The sequence below is a fragment of the Eublepharis macularius genome, chromosome 7, assembly GCF_028583425.1.
Source record: "Eublepharis macularius isolate TG4126 chromosome 7, MPM_Emac_v1.0, whole genome shotgun sequence".
Taxonomy (NCBI): Eukaryota; Metazoa; Chordata; class Lepidosauria; order Squamata; family Eublepharidae; genus Eublepharis; species Eublepharis macularius.
Window position 1 is genome coordinate 68,061,599 of NC_072796.1, and position 22,771 is coordinate 68,084,369.

At 41.5% G+C, this 22,771-nt stretch overlaps 1 protein-coding gene across 6 annotated transcripts in view; it reads right to left on the minus strand.

Moving 5' to 3' along the window:
• PTPRM (protein tyrosine phosphatase receptor type M) overlaps positions 1 to 22,771 on the minus strand; it is a 749,315-nt gene that overhangs the window by 308,209 nt on the left and 418,335 nt on the right. For all 6 annotated transcript variants that reach the window (XM_054985128.1, XM_054985127.1, XM_054985126.1 and 3 more), the window contains exons 8-11: positions 19,621 to 19,929; positions 17,977 to 18,086; positions 13,110 to 13,311; positions 3,437 to 3,539 (exon numbers count right to left, since the gene is read on the minus strand). In XM_054985128.1, coding sequence (XP_054841103.1) covers positions 3,437 to 3,539; positions 13,110 to 13,311; positions 17,977 to 18,086; positions 19,621 to 19,929 — 724 coding nt within the window. The remainder of the gene's footprint in view (positions 1 to 3,436; positions 3,540 to 13,109; positions 13,312 to 17,976; positions 18,087 to 19,620; positions 19,930 to 22,771) is intronic.

Consider the following 22,771-nt stretch of genomic DNA (forward strand, 5'->3'; position numbering starts at 1 on the left):
CAACCATGGAAAAAGTCCTGCTCTGTGTAAGGTGGGAGATTATCTCAAGATGTGGAAGGTTCATGTTAGAAAAGGAAGTTTTTGAGACCACGGTTCCACACTGTCTGTCAAAAACTGGCCCTGCTATGGGTGCCCTTGGCATTTAAGGTGGCCCCATTTTGAACCATTAAGAGATTTAAAAAGTGGCCTTCCATAGTGTCCGTTACAATACTCATTGCAGTAGCAAACAAATTGGTGGATGGCAGGATGCAGACTGCATAGGACAGCTATACATCTGGTACAACCAGAGAGGGGGGAAGAGAGTGAAGGAAGAAGGGAGAGAGGAGGCGAGAGAGGGGGAGGGAGGGAACAGGGTCTGATGGAAACCTCTTCATCTCTGTATTCTGAGGACCAACTGGAGCTGGACCTGACAAGGGAACACTAGAGGGTGCTGCAGCCCCAGACTCCATCCCAGCAGAGGAGGCGTTTGACCAGGGCCTTTTTCAATTGTTTTTAAACATTCTCAATTTCGTATTCATATTGTTAGAACAATTCAGTATAATATTAAGTGTAACAGTTCCTTCTATTGCAGAGATAGGCCTTTCCCCTTATAGTTCCCAGCTTACCTTTGATCAGTCTTAGGCTAACTGACCTTACAAGATTATTACAAGGATAAAATGGGGATGAAGAGTTCCCTATATGCTATCTTGAGCCTCTTGGCCGAAGGGTAGGTGAAAATATGGTAGAGAGAGAGAGACATGAGCATGAGAGGCGGAACAATGGTGGATGAAGAAGAGCTTGAGATTTTACTGCAATGAGCCACTCTGAAATGGCTGGAGATATCTGCCCATCTGAAACGCAGTGACGCCCATCCAGTTGGTTAGGCAGGCTCTCTCTTACTTCCTCCCACCTTACTTTTGAGGAAGAGGATCAGGGTGGGCTGAAGGAGGAGCCCCTTTGCTAGGGTTTTTCACCACCAGTCTGCTCCTAATTACAAAGTTGTTGTGAGGACAAAATAGAGGCGAGGAGAATGATATAAGCTGCTTTGGGTGCCCTTTGTGGAGGAAAGCAGGATATAAATGAAGTAAATAAATAATAAATATAGTTGAAGGTGGGGGTGGTAATGTAAATGGTGGGTGGGTGGGAAGGAGAGAAGGAGACAGGAAAAAAGGAGAGGCTATGGGGGCTTTCAGGATAGAGAAAGAGAAAATAGTGGGAGAGGGAAAATGAGATTCACCCTGCCCCCGCCCCAGCCTTGCAGGTTCTCATTTGCTTTTATAAATTTGTATTCTTTGAAACAAATCATACAGCCATGTAGTAATTTCTTGAATAATTTGCAGTCTGAATTTTAAAGGACTGGATCCAAACTAGGCCCAGTCACACACTTGTTTATATTTTCTCCAATATAGAATGAAAAGGCAGTAAAACTGTAAACAAGCAATCTTGAACAGAAACGTGTAAGAATCTGTGCTTACTGCCTCTCTCCCCCTTTTCCTCTATCCATCAGAGGAATTAAAGATTTTTATGTGACAGAGCTGATGCCTTGATCAATAAAACGACAACCATCATTTACACTGAAAAGTTTAGCGTAGTTCCAAGAATCTGCATTAACCATGCTGGGTGGCAACAACTGAATCAATAGGCAGTCATTGCACTTAGTGAAGTCCATAAATAAAGTACAGCTAAATTTTTCTATCTTACAATGAATACAGATGAAGGAAACAATTTACTGGGAACTTCCACCCCCCACCCCGCCCAATAAATACAGATGTGTTCATGGGTGCTCCATTACTTTCACTCCAATCAGGATTGTGTAGGAGGACTTACTAGCATAAAGTTAATTTGACAAACAAAGCAATACAGAACTTAAAATACATCGAAGAATAAATAAAGGGATGTCTTAATTTTTAACCTTATACCCTCCCAGTCAGTACTATCTACATAATAAAGAGAAAGGCTGAGGTTGAGAAATCATATCTTCTCTAAGGGCCAGACTGCACATGATGCTCAACTGTATGTAGTTTGACCCCAGTGAGTTGTTTGACAAAAACTGCAGCTATGGATACTGCAACCTAAAGCAGAAGTATAGGGATGTGTGTGTATGTGTGATTCTTAATAGGTTATGAAAATAACTGCAGGCAATAGAAGAATGTATCCTTGTTCTACAGACAATGAAAATTCTCAGAACAGGCATCAGCTGGCATGTGATCTTTTCCCGGGATCCTCAGCTAGTATTTGGGGGAGAGGAGGCATCTACTAAGTACCACAGGAGCAAACCAATGTTCCACCTCTTTGGCATGCCATGTGCCACCTTGACGTATGAGAGAGCTTTCTCCTCTTTTCTTGGTGTTTGGGGGGCGGGAATGTTTGGTTGGTGTTAGGAAAGTAAAACAATGTTCTTTCTATCTTGCCTCAAGTCAGCGTTCTCCAGTTTCTTCAGTATTTTTCTCCCAGCCTGTTCTTTCCTCTGTTCACTGTTTGGACTCTTTTCAGTTTTCAGGAGCGGCATGCCTGCACCTTTACATTTCATTGTTTCACAGCTTTCTAGCCTACTAGCTTGAGCTTATTGCATGACTATTGTGTTTATTATTGCAATTGCATATTTACTGACTTCCATTACATTTCACTTTGTTGCATGATTCTTGGACCTCCAATTGCACAGTGTTCTGCCTTGTTGTTCCCAACTTTGGAGCCTGGCTGGAGGCCAGGGAAAATACTGGAGACAGGATGGCTCAGTTCCCCTGACCTGGGCATTTTCTTCCCTCCCTCCCCTTCTTTCACTACACAGGAACAGGAAGAGTTGCCTTTTTAATATAGCCTACTGAAGCTAATAGCAGCATGCAGGTAGGGGGTCATATGAGGGAAAATGTGACTATTGGAGCGGGATTTTAATATGGAGCTTCCTGATTTGTAGTCTCTTAGCTGCAATACAACATAAGTTCTCAAGCAGACTGCTAAAAATCCTTCCAAGTATGTTTTTTTTTAAAATAGTATGTTTTCTTCTGCATTCTATCTTGGCCATGATGCAATTTAATTTAAAACCTCCTAACTTTGTTTCAGCAGATGACCTGAAATAATGGTTATTAAAACTGTAGGAGGACAGAAGAGGGATTGGCTATTGAAAACATAGTAGAAAATAATGATGTGCCCTTGAACTCATAAACACTGTAGTGAGCAATTACCTTAAAGGAGTAAAGGAGCCACCCACATAACAGCACTGTAGCTTTGTTCCTTATTTTCAAAGAGCAGGCTTTGAAATACTTTCCACAATACCTAAACACTCCACATCAAACCATACTCTTTCCTCATCTGTTATTTAACTTAATTAGAGATAATGCAAACACAGATTTAAACACTGATTGCTGAGTTTTTTTTTTAAAAAAAGCCTCCAGAAAACACTGTCAAAAATTAATTGATTTTGTTTTAATCTTGTAAAGCTTCCACAACTCCACCATACCTGACTGGGGCACCTCTGCTCTGCGCAGGCTTTAACGTAACTGTCACACTACTGTCAGTTTGATTTAAAGGTGTTTCCAGTTCATATGGTGGCATAGAGGGTGCTAGAAAAAATAGGAACAGAACAAGCAGTCACATACTTTGTATCTTTCATGTGATTCTAAAAATCCTTTAAAAAAAATCTTTCTGAAGGACACAAAGACTATTTTAAAATGCAGAAGTAGAAATTGGCACACACACACCCCTTTCAAAATAGGAAAAGAAAGTTAATAGAATTCATAAGTCCTTAATTAATGATTATATGCATCCCAGAGCAGCTTATCAAAAAATGACTTATTATGCACTGTACATGTTTTTCTACTGTGAATCTGTATGTAACATTAAGTTCATGCAGAATGCAGCTATACTATGGATTAATGCCTCTAGAAGCCAGTCTAGGGAAGTGATTTATTGTCATGATATTAATTGCCCTTCCAAGGGCTTTATAGCTGTTATTGCACCTAAACAACTAGATAATAGATAAAAGACTTAACTTAGGCCCCGTTAGCTAGTGGATGAATGGGAATTTAAACTTGGGTCTCCCCATGTCTTAGCAAATTAGTATATTTATTGTACAATGCTGCCTTACCATAAAATAGTATTTGAACATACTTATTTCTCCCCACTTCAACAATTACGTAATATACTTGTATTATTTTTTTATTTATTTGGATTTCTAAACCACCCTCCCCTGTAACCAGACTCAAGGCAGCGTACAACATTCTAATAAACTTCCAAAAGCATAACTAAATATATAAATATTCATATCAATAAACAAGGCAGAAACTATTAAAACAATATAATCTAAACTATAGATGGAGTTAAACAGCATATATTCTTCCCTCCATAAGAGGACAGATACAGAGGACGGATATGGTGGTAAGCATTGCTGTCCTCACCGATAAGCTGGGCAAAACAGCTCTGTATTACATGCCCTGCAGAACTGTGTTAGGCCCCACAGGGTGTGGATGTCATTAGGCAGAGAGTTTCACTAGGCAGGTGCCAGAACTGAGAAGGTGTTGGCTCTAGTTGAGGACAGGCAGACATGTTTTGGGACAGGGATCTCCAGGAAATTCTGATCTTCTGAGTGCAATGCTCTTTGGGGGACATACCTGGAGAGGCGGTCCCGCAGGTATGTTGGTCCCAGACCATGAAGGGCTTTAAAGATTAATATCATAACCTTGAAATGGATCCGGTGCTCAACCTGGAGCCAGTGCAGCTGGCAAAGCACTAGTTGAATGTGTGCTGTCACTGGAGTACCTTAAGTACTTCCGCTGCTGCATTCTGGACCAGTTGTAATTTCCGGGTCAGTTTCAAGGGCAGCCCTGTATACAGCGAGTTACAGTAATCCAGCCTGATCCACTGCATGGATCACTGTGGCTAGGTCCGGGCAAGAAAGGAAGGGGGCCACGTGCCTGACCTGGCATAATTGGAGAAGTGCCAGTCTGGCAGCATTCATGATATGGGCCTCCATTAATAAGGAGGCATCCAGAACCACACCCAAGCTCTTGACGGTCAACTCTGGTATTAAAGGTATGCCATGAAGAGCTAGGAGTTGGCAACATAACCTCGGATTGTCCTTCCTCAGTCACAGGACCGCTGTCTTCAATGAATTCAGTCTTAGCCAACTCTGTTTCAACTATCCAACCACAGCCTTTAGATCCTCAGTCAAAATAGATGGGTCAGCCTCCAGCTAGTTGTCCATCAACAGATACAGCTGGGTGTCATCAGTGTACTAATGACACCCAGCCCCAAACTCTACACCAGATGGGCAAGAGGACACATGTAGATGTTAAACAACATAGGAGAGAGGATTGCCCCTGGGGGAACCTGTACACTAAAGGCTTAGACTGGAAAACTCTGATTAGGATTTTACTGTAAGTACAGTGTCAGTTAGCGCTTACAGGACATATCTCTTAAGCATATGCTTTGGGCATATCTAGTTATTCAACCTTTTTTGGAGGAAGTTATTTATGATGTTCCCTTGTCCTTAAACCACAGAAATGGCACCAGACATGTTTTAAAAGTTCCCAAAAAGTTAACTACTTAGTTAATTTACATTAGAGGGGAAAGGTCAGGTGAAGTCAGGGGTTGAAAATTTATGAGGTAGATACAATAGCACATAACAGGATGGACATTCAATACAGTAAGATATAATCATTGCTATATTATTGTATATGAATTGTAAATATGTTATTTATGACTGTATGAATGTATAATTTAGAAAACATATACTGAATGTAATAATTGTCTATAGATACCTATTCTTGTAAAGTTATTTGTTGGTGATTTTAAAAACAATAAACAGAATTTTAAAAAGAAGAAAATTTCTGAGGTAAAATTCAGAACTTGCACACACTTCTATTCTTATGTTCTTCACTATTACTTAAGGCTTATGTTTTGAGGCTTTGGTTCCCTTGTTTTCCTCCAAGCATTCTAGTATACTTTCAGAATTCTCCTTCTCTTCTGGGGTTAGGAAGGCTGGTACCCACTTTCTAGTACCCCAATCCTCTTCTCTGTACACACCAGTGTGCATTAACTGAATCTGAAAGTCTCCACAGTCAGTTTCTAACCAAACCTGACCAGGGATCTCTTCACTCTCCAGAGCTACCTCCCTGTTTGTCTGGGTAGGGAAAAACCTCCTCTCCTTAGAAGATCTAGCCTCTTTCTTTGGCCCATCTGGAGTCTTCCCAAACCTCTTTGCTAACTTTCCCAGTTCTCTGGCCAGTGTTGTAACTGCTCTCTGTGAGGACTCTGTCTCTCAACTCCTTCACACTGGATCTCTCTCTCCTAGGACTGAAAAAAAGATCTTCCTTTTTCCAGACCAAGCCACACAATCTGAAGCCTTGAAGTAACCTGCCACTCAAAGCTCTCTGATTCTGAGAGGGATTAACCCTTAACAGGTCTGCAAATGTGTGTGTTCAGCCCTTCCAGGCTTCTTTAAGACATGCAGACTATCACATTCTTTACACATATTAATTTTGTATTTTAATGATGTTTATGAACATTTAGAATACCTGCCCATAACCTGGAACCTAACTGACGGCCAACGAAAATAGACCATGCTATACTGTAGCTAAAACACTTATATTACAACACTGAAGAGACAAATGTCCACCTCCAATAATTCAATGGATGAAGGATCTTACAACTTTTATCTATATTCGAATGTAAGGCCTATAGACAACTGCAGATGGACTTATTTTTAGATAGTTGTTGTGGTTTTTCCGGGCCGTAAAGCCGTGGTCTTGGCATTGTAGGAACTACAATGCTAAGACCACGGCTATACGGCCTGGAAAATCCACAACAACCATTGTTCTCCGGCCGTGAAAGCCTTCGACAATTATTTTTAGATACTTAGAAACCTTTCATGGATGCTTATGTGTAGATTCCTCATTATTGCCATCATGTGTTTTTTTCTATTGTGCATGAGGTTTACTTTTTTTACTTTTTATCTTCATTTCAAATAAAATCATTTTTTTTTTAAAAAATGAAGTCTCTGCCTCTGTTGTCCAAAGTGATACAACACAGACGCAAGTTAACCTTCAGTAGGAGCTAGGCAATGGAGTTGTTGTCAATATATTATTTTTTCATATTTCAAGGATAAAATATTTGCTTTACATAATTAGCATCAACCTGAAAGAGCTTAATGGAGCCTATAAGACTTATATTGAATTAAAAACACAAAGTTTTGAGTAAAGGCCAAAATGTGTGGTATAAGAGATGCTCAAAAAGCCACACTCTTCACTATTTCATTTGCACTACTGATAGTGTCTTGTATCTTATCATTCTGCTTAGCTAAGTGTTAAGCCTTCCTCTGGTCCAAAGAACCACCAAAGCCACTTATGTTGGAAGAAAGCTTCACATTTGGCTGATTGAAGTGACAGGGTACTCTACTCTTACAGTAATTTACAATGTGAATTTAAAAAAAAATCTTAATTGATATTAATACTTCAAAATAGACTGGAAACTAAGAGTCAAACTACACGAGACACTAGACATGTATTCTTCACGTGTTGGGTTCCACAAGGTTCCCCGGGTCTTATAAAGAACAACCACTAGATGCGAGTCTCCACAAGGGGAGGAGTGATGGGAAGGATTCTCTGTCTCTTGCAAAAAGACTTGGCTTGGGTTTTCCTCCAGGAGCTTGGGGGCAGGGAGGTGTAACAGGAGGCCCCCAGGGCAGCTGGGGGTAAGAGGAGGAAATCCAGGGTAGCTTTTTGAGAGAGAGAGAGAGAGAGAGAGAGAGAGGATCCTCCTCCATCACTCTTCTCCCTGGCAGAGAATTGCACTGTGGATTCTCTCTCTCTTGCAAAAAGCTGCCCTGGATTTCCTGGCTCCTGTTACATCTCTCCTCTTCCTCCCCTTAACTCCCAGAGGAAAACCCTTCAAGAAAGAGAGAGATTCCCCAGCGGAGAATTGCATCAAGTGGCTGTTCTTTGTAAGACTATACTACCCAGGGAACTTTGTGGGACCTGACATGTGCCCAGGCATCTGGTTTTGTTTCCCTCTAACTTAGTAACATCTCAACAATAATCTCCAAGTTTATTATGTAAATCCAAGCGAGCTCAGAGATGAGGATATATTTAAACAATTACGAATATTTTAGAATGTGTGTATACCAAATTTAATGCATGAATGAAAGAAAAGACAAGAATACACAAACAGTTGATATTAAAAACATGACGATATAAAGTATTGTGCTAGTGGAACAGAAGGTAGCAGTGGTTGCCAGGAGAACAATCCTGACAATATGCAAAGAACGTTATTGCTATGATATTGGAATAGGTGCCTATCTCTGATGCAAATATAGCATTTGTGCATTATTCTAAGGAAGTTTTTGTACTCCAACAACTGAAGAATGTTGACTTACCAGTGTAATCCTCAGTGTAAACTCAGTGTAGAGTTATTCCAGCCCATTGAAATCAGTGGGCTTAGACTGGAGTAACTCTGTTTAGGATTGCACTGTTAATCTTGTATGCAAATATTTCTACTTGCCTGCAATAAAATTCTGACATAAATTTGACATTGGAAGCCACTCTTTGTGCTGCTGTAGATGCAGAGCTTCTATAAGATTATGTTGTCCAATATTTTATATTTCCAAAGTTCTAGATAATATATGAAATTATCCAAAGACATAAAAGGCAAACTGTGTTGCCAATGACTCACTTTTTATCCCTGTGCAGGCGCACTCCGCGGGGATAAGAACTGAGTTGGCGGCAACACAATTTGCCTTCCCGCTGCCTCCTCGGGGCTTCGGAAGGCCTGGGAAGGCCCTGCGCAGCAGTGGCCCTGAGCAGGCCAGGGTGGCGCGAAGGGCCCTGGAGTGCTCCTGCGCTCAGCAATGGGCTGATTTTGACCTGTTTAAGGCTGAATCGGGCCCATTGGAGGCTGAAATTGGTCCATTGGGGAGCACAAAAGCACTCCAAGGCCTGTTGCACTGCCCCAGCAGTGTTCCTGCACTCCACACTGGCCCAATTTTGGCCCCAAACGGGCCCGATTCTGCCTCAAATGAGCTGAAATCGGGTCATTGTGCAATGCAGAGACGCTGCTGGAGTGGCACGATGAGCCCTGGATTGTTCCTGCACTCCATAGTAGCCCAATTTGGGCCTGTTTGAGGCTGAACTGGGTCTGTTTGAAGCATAGGAGCCATTTGTAGAGCAAGTTTTTTTCAAATGGGCTCGATCGCTAGTTATTGAATAATACACAATAATAATCTTGTTTCTTTCTTCAAAAAACATTTGTAATTTTTAAGATGTTTGGAAACAGATTAAAACAAAAATTAGGACCAAAATGCCAACTACAATCCTCCCAGATTTTCTGAAAGCAGTCAGAATATATCATCAAATATATGTAATACATTTTGAAAGTGAAGGATAAGCACAAGATTAGATTATTCACAAAAGGGCAATGGCGAGGGGAAAAATAACTGATTCATGCTTTGGATGCTGCTGTTCCAAAAGGAAATACATTTTATACAGTAGGACTGCCATCCTAAACCCATTTCCTAGGAAGCAAGTTCCAATTAATTTAACGAGACTTCTAAGTATACATTAGAGATGGGCATGAACTGGGAAAATAGTGGTCCATGGTACATCACATTGCACGAACCACAAACCAACACAAAATTGCCCAGTTCACGGACCAGTTCACTTGGTTCGTGGTTTGTCACTTCAGGAGGTCATAGAATGGTCCCCCTTGGCAGTCAGAGATGCCAAACTCAAAGGGTGTCTTCAACAAGTTCTCCTCCAGCCACCCTCCAAGTTTCACGAAGATTGGATTTCAGATGTCTGAGTTATATACCCCCAAAGCGAGCACCCCCAGGACAGTTCCATTAGATATAACGGGAGCCACAAATGCCAATTTACTTGCATTGGCTCCATTGAAAAAAATTGCAGCACCAAAAAGTGGCAATGAAGACGTGGGATTGATTTAGAGAATCTTCCTCTGAGAACAGAATGACAACCCCCAGAGTAGAATGACGGTCCTTGGAAACAGATAAACCACTCTGGCGCTGGAATGACAGCCCCCCGAGTGCAATGACAGTCCCTTGGAACAGAATCTGTGCTCTCGTACTGGAATGACAGGATGCAGAGTAGAATGACAGCCCCTGGGAGTAGCAGAAGTATGTTGGAGGGAGGAGGTGGGGAGTGGCAGCTCCCAGCACATTAGCCCCCAAGAGTCTAATTCTGCAGGACACCTACCGGTCCTCAGTCATGACTTGGAATGTCAGCTGCATGGAGGCAACGGATTCCTGGGGTGGGGGTGGCCTGCCACACTTCCCTTGGTGCCTGGGAAGTGGTCACCTGCACGTCTCCTCGTAGGGGGCATGGAATCTGTGGGTGGCTGTCCCCTCCTTGTAGCCAGGAGGCAGTAACCTGCCCACCTCCTCATCTGGGACATTGGTGCTTTAGTTGGAGAAACCAATGGGTGCAGCAATCAAACGAGCTTGCTTGTATGGGTGGGTTTTTGATGAGGTGGAGGTTGCATAGGTGGATGCCTGTCCATGAGGTAGGCATTGTGCTGAGAGGTAGATCTTTGACTATGAAGTAGATGATGAGGTAGATGTGTTGTGCAATGAGGTAGATGTTTCATGAAGTAGGTGTTGCAGTTGCACTATGAGGTCGGTTTTGTGCTGAGTTGGCTCTTGTGTTGTGCAGGGACACAATTTGTGAGGAGGTAGACATGGACAGGAAAGAGGGGAAGTGACAGTTCCTGAGGGGATGCAAAGGCATGGGTGGGAGGTATGTATATGTGAGAACAAAGAAGCCACAGCAAAAATCCCACTATCCCTGGGAGACAGCGGATTTCTGGGTGTCAACGCCCAGAACCCATCTCCCCTATGGGTGGGTGAGTCTTGGGGGAATAGATATGGTGAGGGGATGTATGGTTAGGATGTCAAGGCCAGAACCCTGACACTTGGCGACAGAGTCTGGCAGTGGAACAGAGACTGGGAATGATCCATGAGGAAGTAGGGGTAGTCCAGAACCTGACCCTAAGTGACAGAGTCTGGTAGTGGCACAGAGACAGGGGAGGGGTCGGACCGCTGTGGTCCTCAAGGAAGTTGGATTGAGGCTGAAACGGCCTGGATTGGGCCTCTGACGGGTGGTGGATCACTCTCCTGCTCAACAGCAGCCTGATCCTGACCATTTTGGGTCCCTTTTCGGCCATTTTCAGCCCCTTTTTGCCATTTTGGGCCCAATTTCGGCCCTGAATGGCCAGGATTGGGTCCAAAACAGCCAGGATAGGTGATATCAAGAGGTGTGGCATATGCAAATCAGTTATGCCAATGACACACTTCCGGTGATGTCAAGAGGCATGGCATATGCTAATGAGTTATGCTAATGAGTTCCTCCAACTCTTTCTACGGAATGACCCGAGTGTGGGGTATCCTTGTTGGGTGGGCTCTTTTGGCCTGGGGTGCTGGGCTCACCCTCCTCCTCCGGCTCCTCTTCTGCAAACAACCCCTCTTCCATGCCCTCTTCCCTGCAGCCACAAAGCTTTGTCTGAAACCTCTGGACCTCTCTGCGGAAATCCTGCTTTCATTGCTGGAGGTCAGCATTGTGCATCGTGATGCTGCCGTTTATACATTGATCGCAGATGCAGACCAGTCTGTACACCCCTTCTTGGCAGAGAGAATGCAAGTGAGTGGCCACCCCTGCCTGCAACCTCCTCAGCAAGTCCCTGACCCTGGGGAGTAGAGCTTCCCCCTGCTCCAGTTCTTTGGCCAGCGCCCAGTCCAGCCCACGGATCAGGGGGATAGCTTGCCCCAGGCTGGCTGTGTAGGAGCAGAGGTGGTCGGTGGTATCCTGAAACAGCTTCAGGACATGGACCATTTGGGAGATGGCTAGCCAGTCCAGGGAGCTAATGCAGAGCTCCTCTCCTCCCTGCAAAATGGGCACAGAGAACATGATATCCTGCGCCATGATTTTTTTGCTCCACCAGATGAGCAATCATTATGTGGGTGGAATTCTAATGGGTGGACATGTCCTGGAGGTGCTGGTGCTCAGGATCCTCCCTCCTCCTGCCTCTCGTGCAGCTGGTCGGGAAGACTTAATGCTGATGCTGGCAGTTGTCCAACAAGGCCCATGTGTCCACCCTTCCCTGGTCCTAGATGGGCTTGATGGTACTACCCAGCCCAAGAGCATCCCTCATGACCAGGTGCAGCTTGTGTGCCACGCAGACAATTCCCTCAAGGGACGTGACATTCAGACCTGCCACCATGTTTCTACTGACGTCCATGACCATGTTGCCATGGACAACATCACCCATCGGTGCTCACAACCTCAGTCCAGCCTTCATCATGGTGGCAATGTTCCTCCCCATGTGGTCTGCGTCCATCCCCCGCACTTGGAACAGAACCACTCTGTAGCCCAGCAGCAGGGCTGTCCCCTTCTCCCAGGGCTCTGATTTTTCCCTGGTGGTCTGGAGGTCCTCCTGCTACTACCAGTGGACAGCGAGGGCAAGGTATCCGTGCTGACAGCTGCTCCACAAGTCCACTGTGAAGTGCACAGTCTATCTTTGTGCTCTGGACAACTCGTTCTTGACCAGCTTTGCCACAGAGTGGAAGATGGAAGGCAAGACTCGCTAGCTAATGGTCCGGCCGCAAGGGCATGGTATACCGGGGTGAAATGATGCAGCACCCAGCGAAAGCCCACATCCTCCACGATGGACAAAGGTAGTCCATCCAGGACAATCATCTCAGCCAGTACATGAGTGACTACCTCCTGCCTCCTCCCCCTATTCCTTTTGTTTGACCCTGAGGGAACAACCTCCTGAAGGGTAGCCTGCCTGGAAGTTCCACTCCCACCCACAGCACCCTTGGTGCGAGTCTTCTTCCTTGGGGTGGACTCCCATTCCCCTCCCTCTTCTCTCTTCTCAGAAGCCCTCTTCGTCCCCCTGCTGGATGGTTCTCATTGCTCCAGAGGTAACAGACTTGGGTGGTGCCTCTGTAGATGCCTGCGGAGGTTGGTGGCTTGATTTGTGACGAACTTCAGTTTGTATTTCAGTTTGCGCCCATTCCTAGTTTAGGACTGCACTGTAGTTATGCTATCTCCACATTGTAAAATTTCAAGAAAATAACAATATAACAGCTATTCAGACCAAAAGAAAACATTGTAGGATTTGAAGAATACCTGATATCTTTGTAGTGAACTGGCTTGTGATGGGGGGTCCATAACCTTTGGCTGTACTGGCTCTTATGGTGAAAGAGTAAGTAGTCCCAGGATAAAGACCAAAAAATAAATAGTGTGTTTCATTCCCATGCTTTAAAACACGTCCACTTTGGTTGGATAGATCTATTTCTGGGTCAAAGGAGCTGACAGCCTTGTAGGTGATCTACAAAAGAATAACAGAGTTATAAAATATCTTCAGCAGTCAGGACAAAGATTGCATTTTTACCCAGTAAACCCTTCTGATGTGTGCAATGTCAGACATTTTATGATAAGTTATCTTATTGCCTTATGTGCTTCAAATCTGGAATGCAATGAAGGGATACAGGCTCAGACAAAACTGTTACGAGTTATTACTTTTATAGATACAGGGACTCAGAGGCAGCTAGATTACAACTATAAGGGCTATGGTTCAGATTTAAGCTAATACCTTTAAGTTGTCACTTTTTACACTGCAATTTTTGCCAGACTGCATTATTGTTGGCTTTGCACCAAAATATGAAAAAAGCAGCTGTAGCCCTGGCCATTTTAAAATTAACAAAACATATATTTAAATGCTATGGCAGCTACATTTCTAAGTTATTTGCCTATAAGTGCAATTTGTGCTGAAAAGAATTAATTTCTCTTGATTACAGGGACAAATTTAAGTTACTTCCTCTAAAGGATATAAAAATATTCCCATTAAAAAACACTGACATAATGCAATGTGGTATTACTTTTGTTACTTACAAAGCTCTATCTAAAAGTCTAGAGAATGCGAAAATTATGACAAGTTTCTTGAAAACTGAAAATGTCTTCTGTAGGATAAGAATAGTTACACTATATTTTTCTATAAGAAGAACATTTATCTTTCAGTCTTCTTGTCTTTTCAAAAACCTTTGCAGTGCAATATATGCCATTTCACCTGTTTTATGTATAGTGTTCTTAGTTATATATGGCTTGCTATTACTCTCTTCTATCTCTCTTCTATGAGACTGTTTAGTCGAAATACCCTGCAGTAAATATCTTCCTCATAACGCCATGAAGTAAGTCTTTAATATAAATCAAAACTAAAGATGACATTAAAGCCAAACAGAATGTTCATTGCTGAACCAGGATTTGAATGTTAGTCTTTATGGTTCAAATTTGACTCCATACACTATACTACATCACACGCCATAAAAGTGTTATATGTTTGCATGCCCTCTGTCTGTTACAGGGGTGAAAATAATTCAGTATAGCATATAAGCAAGTAAGTGGATGAAGGATTCAATCAAAATGCATAAAATGATAGAAATAAAAACAACTCATCTATCAGTTACCATTTTAATTCAATGTACTTTACATTCTCAATCTCTAGAAAAAATGCCCCACCCCATCAGTTTTCATTTCTTATCTCTATCCATCTCTCTTCTACCAACACAAGGCATGTAAAGTCAACGGACATAGAAAGTGATCATGCATCAATGTGCCACATCCTCTGCCTGTGCAGGATCACAAGCTTATGAGTGTGACTTCTACATGTGTACAAAGTGTATGTGTGTACATCTCTGTGATTGGGGTAGCACTGGTACTGTTTCTGATCATGAGGAAGCATATACTTTGTATACATGTAGATGTCATGCTCACAAGCAAGTGATCATATATAGGCAAAGGGACAGGGGATAGCATTCTTGTACCCATTCCCATCCTAAGAGCATTCATTTCTACTCACCTTGTCATATGAATAGGGCTTCTGGAGATGAAGTTAAAGTGACTCTGAATGTTAATGTTGGAGCATGTTTCCAGCATGCATGGAATTTTAAAAATTAAAAATGCTGGCTAAGAAAATACACACTCAGCGGACCCCAGGAGCCAACCTGCTATTCATTTCATGCATGGGACCTTATGTTCATAGGAACCCAATGCCATACATGAAATTGAGGCTGGAAAAAAGCCAACATGCAGCATATTCACTGAATGGTGTCGTGAGAACAGACAGAGCAGCAAGATGAGTTATATGAGATAAATGAAAGAAATTCCATCAAATAGAATGGAATATGAACTACCAGGCTGAAAAAACACAGGCAGGGAAAAGGCACAGGAAGACACTAAACATGTGCTTTTGCCATGTCCAATTATTAAATTAATTTGAATATCCTTTAGAGTTTTGGAATTTGCTGAATAGCAGTGTAAACACTGACTTTTGTTCCAAACCTTTATAACTTGAACAATACAAATACTACTTTCAGTGGCACCTAAACCAATTTCAGGGTACTTTATATACAGGTCAGGTTCTGGTTGAATTTATGTCAACTCAACACTGACCCAGGGTAAACTCATAATTTACAAGAGTTCTCCATTTTGACCTTTGGGATTAGAAAAAAGGCTACCAGTAAACTCAAAACAGATCAGAATACAGTGGGTTTAAAAGATGATACACATTGCTTCTGTATATCAAATAAATGAGTTTCCTGCTTGATGCTTGGTGAGTGCCAGCAGCTCAGCAGAATCTGCAGATTTTTTTCTAAGATGGGCATATTATGTCATGGCATACATTTTAAACGGCAATTGCAGCAGCTTTCTTCTCAATTACATTTTGAATAGGTTTCTGTTGTCTCATAAGAATTTTATCTATTGGTGATTTATCTTAGTGTCTTAGGGTCTGATTCTAAGACCTACCATGCCAGTAAATATGTTTTCAGAATTAAGTGTGCTAATTTGTGGGCTCAGAATAACTTCATGAGTTCATACACTGAAGAGAATAGAAGAGCAGTGGAGGACATTGGCAAATTGGGATTTGAAGCTGGGGGCAACTTCTCAGTACTGAAGCCAAGTACTTCCTGGAGGCTGCAAAGACACGTTTCTAAGAAACGTGCAAAATTTAAGGGGAAAAGGTTTTGCCCAGCCTGCTCCTGGTTCGTCTCCCCAAAATTCTCCCTTCAGTGGAGTGAAACAAGATTGTATTGGTTGCTGGACCTTTAAAATTTGGGCTGGTGATCGGCAATATATGTTTCTAAAAGAATCATGATTGGGGAAGAAAATAGACAGTAAAGATAGAATACAAACATTGAACCAGAAATGGAAAATCAGGAATATATAAGGCAAGTCTATACAAATATGCAAATTATATGAATTGAATGATTTGAATGATGCTAGTTTAGGTTAATGTTAAAATGTATAGGTCTAGTTTATGTTTTATGTAGATAAATGTAGAAGTAGATAATAGTAGATGTATGGTATAGTGATTATATGATTGTATTTTTGAGTTTATAAACTGCCAACCAAGTGTGCACCATCTGAGGGGGAGGGGCACCCAAATCATCTGGGTTGGTTCATAAAGGATAACAAGTTGAATGCATCTTGGCTGGTTGAAAAGGGTGTTACCAGGCTGCTGTAAGTAATGCCACAGTTGAGGCCCTGCCCCAGCCCAAGAACAGGGAGAAGAGTGCCAATAATGGTGAGGCACTAGCAAGAGAGTCTAAAATCTCCCCAAACAACAGTGTGAGATACAAGCAATTGAAACCACTATCATAGCCATATCTCTTGATCTGGGGGCATAGAAAAAGTTAACTTTTCCTGCCACCAAGAGTCGAGGGGGTAGAGTGGGACACAAATGACGTAACATATGTGACTTCACATCTGCCTGAAACCCTAGATGAGAAGTAAGAGCATCTGATTGAACATGTCTTATATATATTTAGATAATCTTTTAGGAGTGAGATTCCGCTGATAAATCATTTTCAACCAATTTTCTTTACACTGGAGAGAAATTGAAAAGGAAAGGCCTTTACAGTCCCTTGAGCCTGATATTCTCAATTTGCTAATCAAGACATTTTTAAGTTGACTATACTCATTTGATTGTTGCTAATTTTGTTTACTTTCCCAAATGGATTTTAAAAAAAAATCTACCACCAAATCACGGTATGTGTCTAACCTGTATCTCTCCTATTTGCTTAAATTGGTATCTCTGTATTCAAATCTTTTACAGCTGGTAAATCTCTTCAGCCTATGTGAACTTTCTTAATAGAAATCAGGTGGGAAGACCAAAATTTTGTTTATGCTTTCAGTGGGAAAGCCAGTAATCTGAAAGACCATCAATTAAAGACTAGTTTTCAATGTTGCTACCATGCAACACTACCTTACATTAAAGTTTTTAGATGAGATTCTTCTGTTATTCAATTTCTAATCCCAGATTTAGCACAGTCTCACACTTCAGTAGGAAAGCTACTTGAAAAGCTATGTCAAAGTAGGAGTATTTGCTCCTGTCATGCCAATATACAACAGTTGGGAATAATCCCTTTTCTTAGTCCCACTGGATATCAACCTGTAGTAGTATCACAGTGGTGAGACTGTGGGAGTGTTGCCTTATTGTACGGTCCACAACTGTTCAGTGAAAAAGAGTAGGTCTAAACAACCACATTAGACTATGGAACGGAACTACCAACATGCAATTTCCTAGGGCCCTTTTTCTCCCTGCGATTAAAGGACAGCACAACAAAGTGTTATCCTAGATAATTGTAGTGGGAGTTTAACCTATAAATAGAGAACAGCAAGAAGTCTTGGCCCATTTATCCAAGAAAGGAACAAACTGCCAGAAGTTGTCTTGAAGACACCATCATTGCTGATATTTCAGACATGATTGATTTGTTACTGGTTTTAAACTGGGCATTTGGAGTGTATTGATTGTTGCTGTGTTTTTAGCTACTGATCTACTATAGGTCACTTCTGAATAAGATGGGGTATAAATATTTAAATAAAATTTTGATCAGACATATAAGATAAATAGTTTACCATAGATCTCTTAATATTTTACATCAAGAGTGAAGGAAAACAAAAATGGGTTGGTTAGTTAGTTAGTTAGTTAACATACCTCATATAATGTGATAACACCATACGTTTGTACTGGCTCTCTCCACTGAAGGAAAATCTTCTCCTCAAAGGTACTTCCCTGGATAGATTCAAGTGGTACAGCACTTGGAACTAATGGTTAGGAATAAACAGATTTTTAGGGAAGTGTATTGTAAATTAGAATATCAGCATTGAGTTCCATATTGAGATCCACTAGAATATATTAAAGTCCTTGATAAATGATCACCATCTTTCATTCCTTCAGATGATTTTTCAGATCATATTCAAAAATGTATTCTTCACTAAAAGGGAACATTGAAACTTTGCACAAGGAAAAACAAAATTCTGTGACTTGTGTAATTTTTCCAACTGAATGGCTGGCAAAGAGCTCTGAATAAGGTAAGATGTGGTGGAGGGTGGGGGTTGGGAATAGGGCATCCCTTGCCCCAACCAGGGAACCTGGGAACCCTAGCCTCCACATAGATTTGTGTTGTACAAAATGGTTTACCTTATGTAAAGGTTTTACATTTACCTGAAAATGTATATGTTACAGAAACCAATTAATGCCTTATTCAGGAATTTCACAAATTATAAATAGAACACTTGATTTAAATCAATAATTTAATTTGGTCTTTTTTCTTGGTAATCAAAATTATAATTTATATCACTTGTTAACACAGCTTTGATTTAAAATAAATCCATTCTACTAAAAAAGAAAGATACAACTATGCAAAGCTGTACATTTTTAGTTCAAGACCTATATGAGTATTCAGTGATTTTCTATAGTTAGTAGTACAGAAATAGTGAAACCAGTTAACTCTAATGTTCCTGTACTGTAACTGAGACCCATCCATGTGCTATAAGACTTGAACCAGCTATCAATGCTGCAGAGGAGGCTCGGCACATGCAGAAAAGTGGGAAACTGCTGAGATGAGAAATGGGAAACAAATGCAATGTGAAAATAAGGATGAAGTCACAGAATCTGCAGGAATAATATGCAGCTTTTTCATTCAACACAGAGAGCATTTTACTAGTGATGAGAACTGTTTTAGATCACCTCTGCTAAAAGAAAAAAAACCCTCAATGGAATTAAAGATATTGCCTTTAAAGATACACATCCTTGTTAACACACTGTTTGTTTTGACTAGAAATATTCCTGGCAAAGTTACAAATATAGATAACTTGTATTATGCGTTGGCACATGTCACTTAAGGCTAAAACAGTTGCTATTGTGAAAATAGTTAGGTGGATGGGTGGTAAAAACTGCTCCATTGATTTTTCAGAGGATGCATACTGAAACAAAAGTGAAATTGTTTGCTCATTCAGAGATAGGGCAGTTCCCTCACTGTCAGTTGACTTCGTGATATTCTCTTGAAGCTAAATGTGATTGGCTACACAAAATTATGATATCATATTCAGTGTGAATCCTAAGTGGCTAAGATCACTACTCTGAGGCAGAAGCAGCCATAGTTTTTAGTTACTGGCTATCAAAGCACCAGCAGACTGGGAACCAAACAGGCAATGATTCACAGGTCAAATCTCGTCATCCTTAAAATTTGGACCCACCCCCCAACATTTCAGTATGACTATGCAAACAGAAACATCGCTAAATATGTTTCTATTAATATTAAATGTGTTCAGTCAAAAATTAAATTTTAAAACTCACCATCTTCATCTGTCTGTACCACAATTTCTTGGCTTTCTTTCCGTCCTTCAGGATTCATAAGAACAAGTTTGATACTGACATTAGTATATGGGGATAGATTAGTGATGGTGTGCTGAGGATGTGAATTGTCAGTATCCCAGCTCACTTCTTCTCTGACTTGTTCTTGTCCCCCAGTTTGGTAGCGGTAATGGACTGTGAGGTTGTACCTATGGCAACGAGTTACATTGTAGCCAAATGGCTCCCAAGTGATAGTGATTTGCTGTGATTTGATATCTACAACCTCCAGTTTTCTTGGACCTCGCACAGGATCTGTAAAATAAGGAAGTTCATTTTAATGTAAGTGCTTGGTGTTACATTCAGAATAAATTTCTGACACACAATTGTGAAGCTATATACTTTTAAGCAGAGGAACAACGTACTCCTGTGATTTTAGTTCAACATGGGTTAACGTGAAGAACTGTTAAGAAAATTAACATTACAGTTTTATTAAGAGTAGTGTAATAATGATAAGAGTGATGGAAAAAAGGTCATAGGCTCTGATCCACAGATCCTGTGCACAAGCACTCCCTTTAAGCGCTGGAAAGTTTTTATTTATTTTATTTATGTCATGTATAGTCTGCCTTTCTCACTGAGACTCAAGGTGAATTACACAGTGTGGGATTAGTACACTCAATTTCAAGGATATTTCCATAAACCATGCCATAGGGTAAATAAACACAATTTTACAAAGACATAACAACATTAGTAAGAATTCAATACAAAGTTGAAGAAATGCTGAAACAGAACATAAGCAATTCTAGGGCTGATATTAGACAAGCACCTCATAGAAGCACATATTTAAGGCAACAGGTAGTGATACTGATTGTCACACAGAGAAATTAGCCCCTCCCATAGGATTAAGTTTCCCTACCATCTGTGATTCAGCATAGATCACAGCGTACAAAGGTCTGAGGGTGGAATAGGGTTTTTTTTTCTTTTTTCTGCATATATAGTTGAAACATTTGTTTTGTTTATTTGGGCTTCATACCAACCACAGATAGCAACAATGTATTTCATTTCAGAATCATGAAGTCAAAGTCTGGCACAGCAGCAAGCAACAAAAGAATTATGATTTTATGACTGCTACCAAATTGACCTTAAACTGCTGGCATGAACAGTGCTACCAAACCAGTGTTCATATTCATATTGTCCAATGCAATATGAGACCATAATGGGAAATTCAACACAAGCTTCTATCATATTATAGAATGGGCTAGAACAGGGGTGTCAAACTCGTTTATGAGGGCCGGATCTGACAAAAAATGTCATTTTGTCGGGCAGGGCTATGTGCACCATAAAATGTAATGCTAGGTACCAGAGATATACAGACAAATTTAGTTGATATTCTTTTTACTAAAAATACAAACATACTTAAAACATTAACAAACGTAAAGTATTTTGTTAATTTAACAGTCTTTGATAACTGATACCTCTTGCTCTGAACTATTACATCAAAATCTGGAGTTAAAATCTGTGCTATAGCAATTTTGAGTTCCTCCACTGTTCAAGTGTGTCTCTGTAAGCTGAGAACATACTCCCCACCCCTATGGAAGCCAAGTTCCTCTTGCTACCATACATCATCATTAAATCAGTTGAGACAAAACTCAGAAATCTCTCAGCCTTCCCATAGCTTTAGCAAGTCTGCTTTGGATCAACAATACACATAGTGAAAGGAGATTTGGCCAGAGGTTGAGAGGCAATGGTGTTTACCAGAGAAATAACTATCTGCACAGCTAAAGGTGTATGGGTTGCAGGGGAGGGGGGAGAGAAGGGGAAGGGCAATAGCCTTCTAAGAATGCCTGTTCATACAAATGGAAACTTATCATTAGTGAGCTAGCAATCAAATCCAAAATTACACGAAACCCTCAGATTTCTAACTTGCCAGAGGTCTTAGGGGTTTTGCACCAGAGCTAGGTGGTGGGTCAGCAGCTACTCATTGCATAGCTATGATACTGGAGAAAGAGGCTGCTAAATAAGGAAGCAGTGCACATTATTTGCCAAATGTACTGGTATTTGAAGATTTTAGGGAAAGGAGGAGGGGAAGGCAGTCAGGGAAATGACAAAAACCAGCGGGGGGCGGGGGAGCTTGTGGATCTCCTCCATTAGCTCTTGCTCAGTAAAAGAAATCCCCTACACCGATATGGTCAAAGCGGAGGTGGTCTAATATGCCCCTTCAAGTGATGTGGCCACAAAAGCAAATATAACATAATTTAATTTGAATTAGGAGCAGGCTAACCTAATCTACCTCTAAAGTCACGAGTGCCTAAATTTCGGGAAACATAGGAGACACATCAAGTTTCTTGGAGTGGAAACAGTTTCTTCTTTCATCCCCAACAGTATATAGAAGAGTAAGCCCATTAGCAAAGCCCATTTTCCCCAAACAGGAAGTCTTACCACACTTTGTAAAGGACAGAGACCACAACCCCCTGCCCAGTTCCTTCAAGTTATTAACTCACCACTACCCTCTCTCCTTCTGAGAATAAATAGCCTAAGCTTTCCCTCAGCAGCAGCAGTCTTCATAATCACACTGCCAACTCCAAGCAGGACGTCCACCCCTGCTTTCTTTCAGAGCGGAACTACAAGTGACAAAAGGCACAGGTTGGACACTTGTCAGCTTCCCTCAAGTTTTGATGGGAAATGTAGGCATCCTAGTCTTGCAGCTTGGCTCTCTGACTGCTGTCCAATGGACTTTTCAACTGTCACTTGTCCAACATTCCGCCAAGCTGCCTACATTTCCCATCAAAACTTGAGGGAAGCTGACAAGTGTCCAACCTGTGCCTTTTGTCACTTGTAGTTCCGCTCTTATTCTCTCTCTCTCTCTTTTATTCACTCACGAACTCAGCCTGGCCCTCAGAGAAAAGGAGCCCTCAGAGGATTAGGCGGAGGAAACTCTTGCCCCCCATCATGCTACTTTCTCCCTCCTCACCTTGTCCTTGCAGGCATAGGTGTAAACTATGGAGGGGCTGAGGGGCTCAAGCCCCGCCCCGCCAGATTGGGCTGCGGGGACAACCAGTGACAAACTCACATGAGGGATTTCGTTACATTGGCAGATGAAGCTCAGGATTGTCCACCCTTCTTGTTGTATCATATTACAATTTCCGTAATTCTTTGG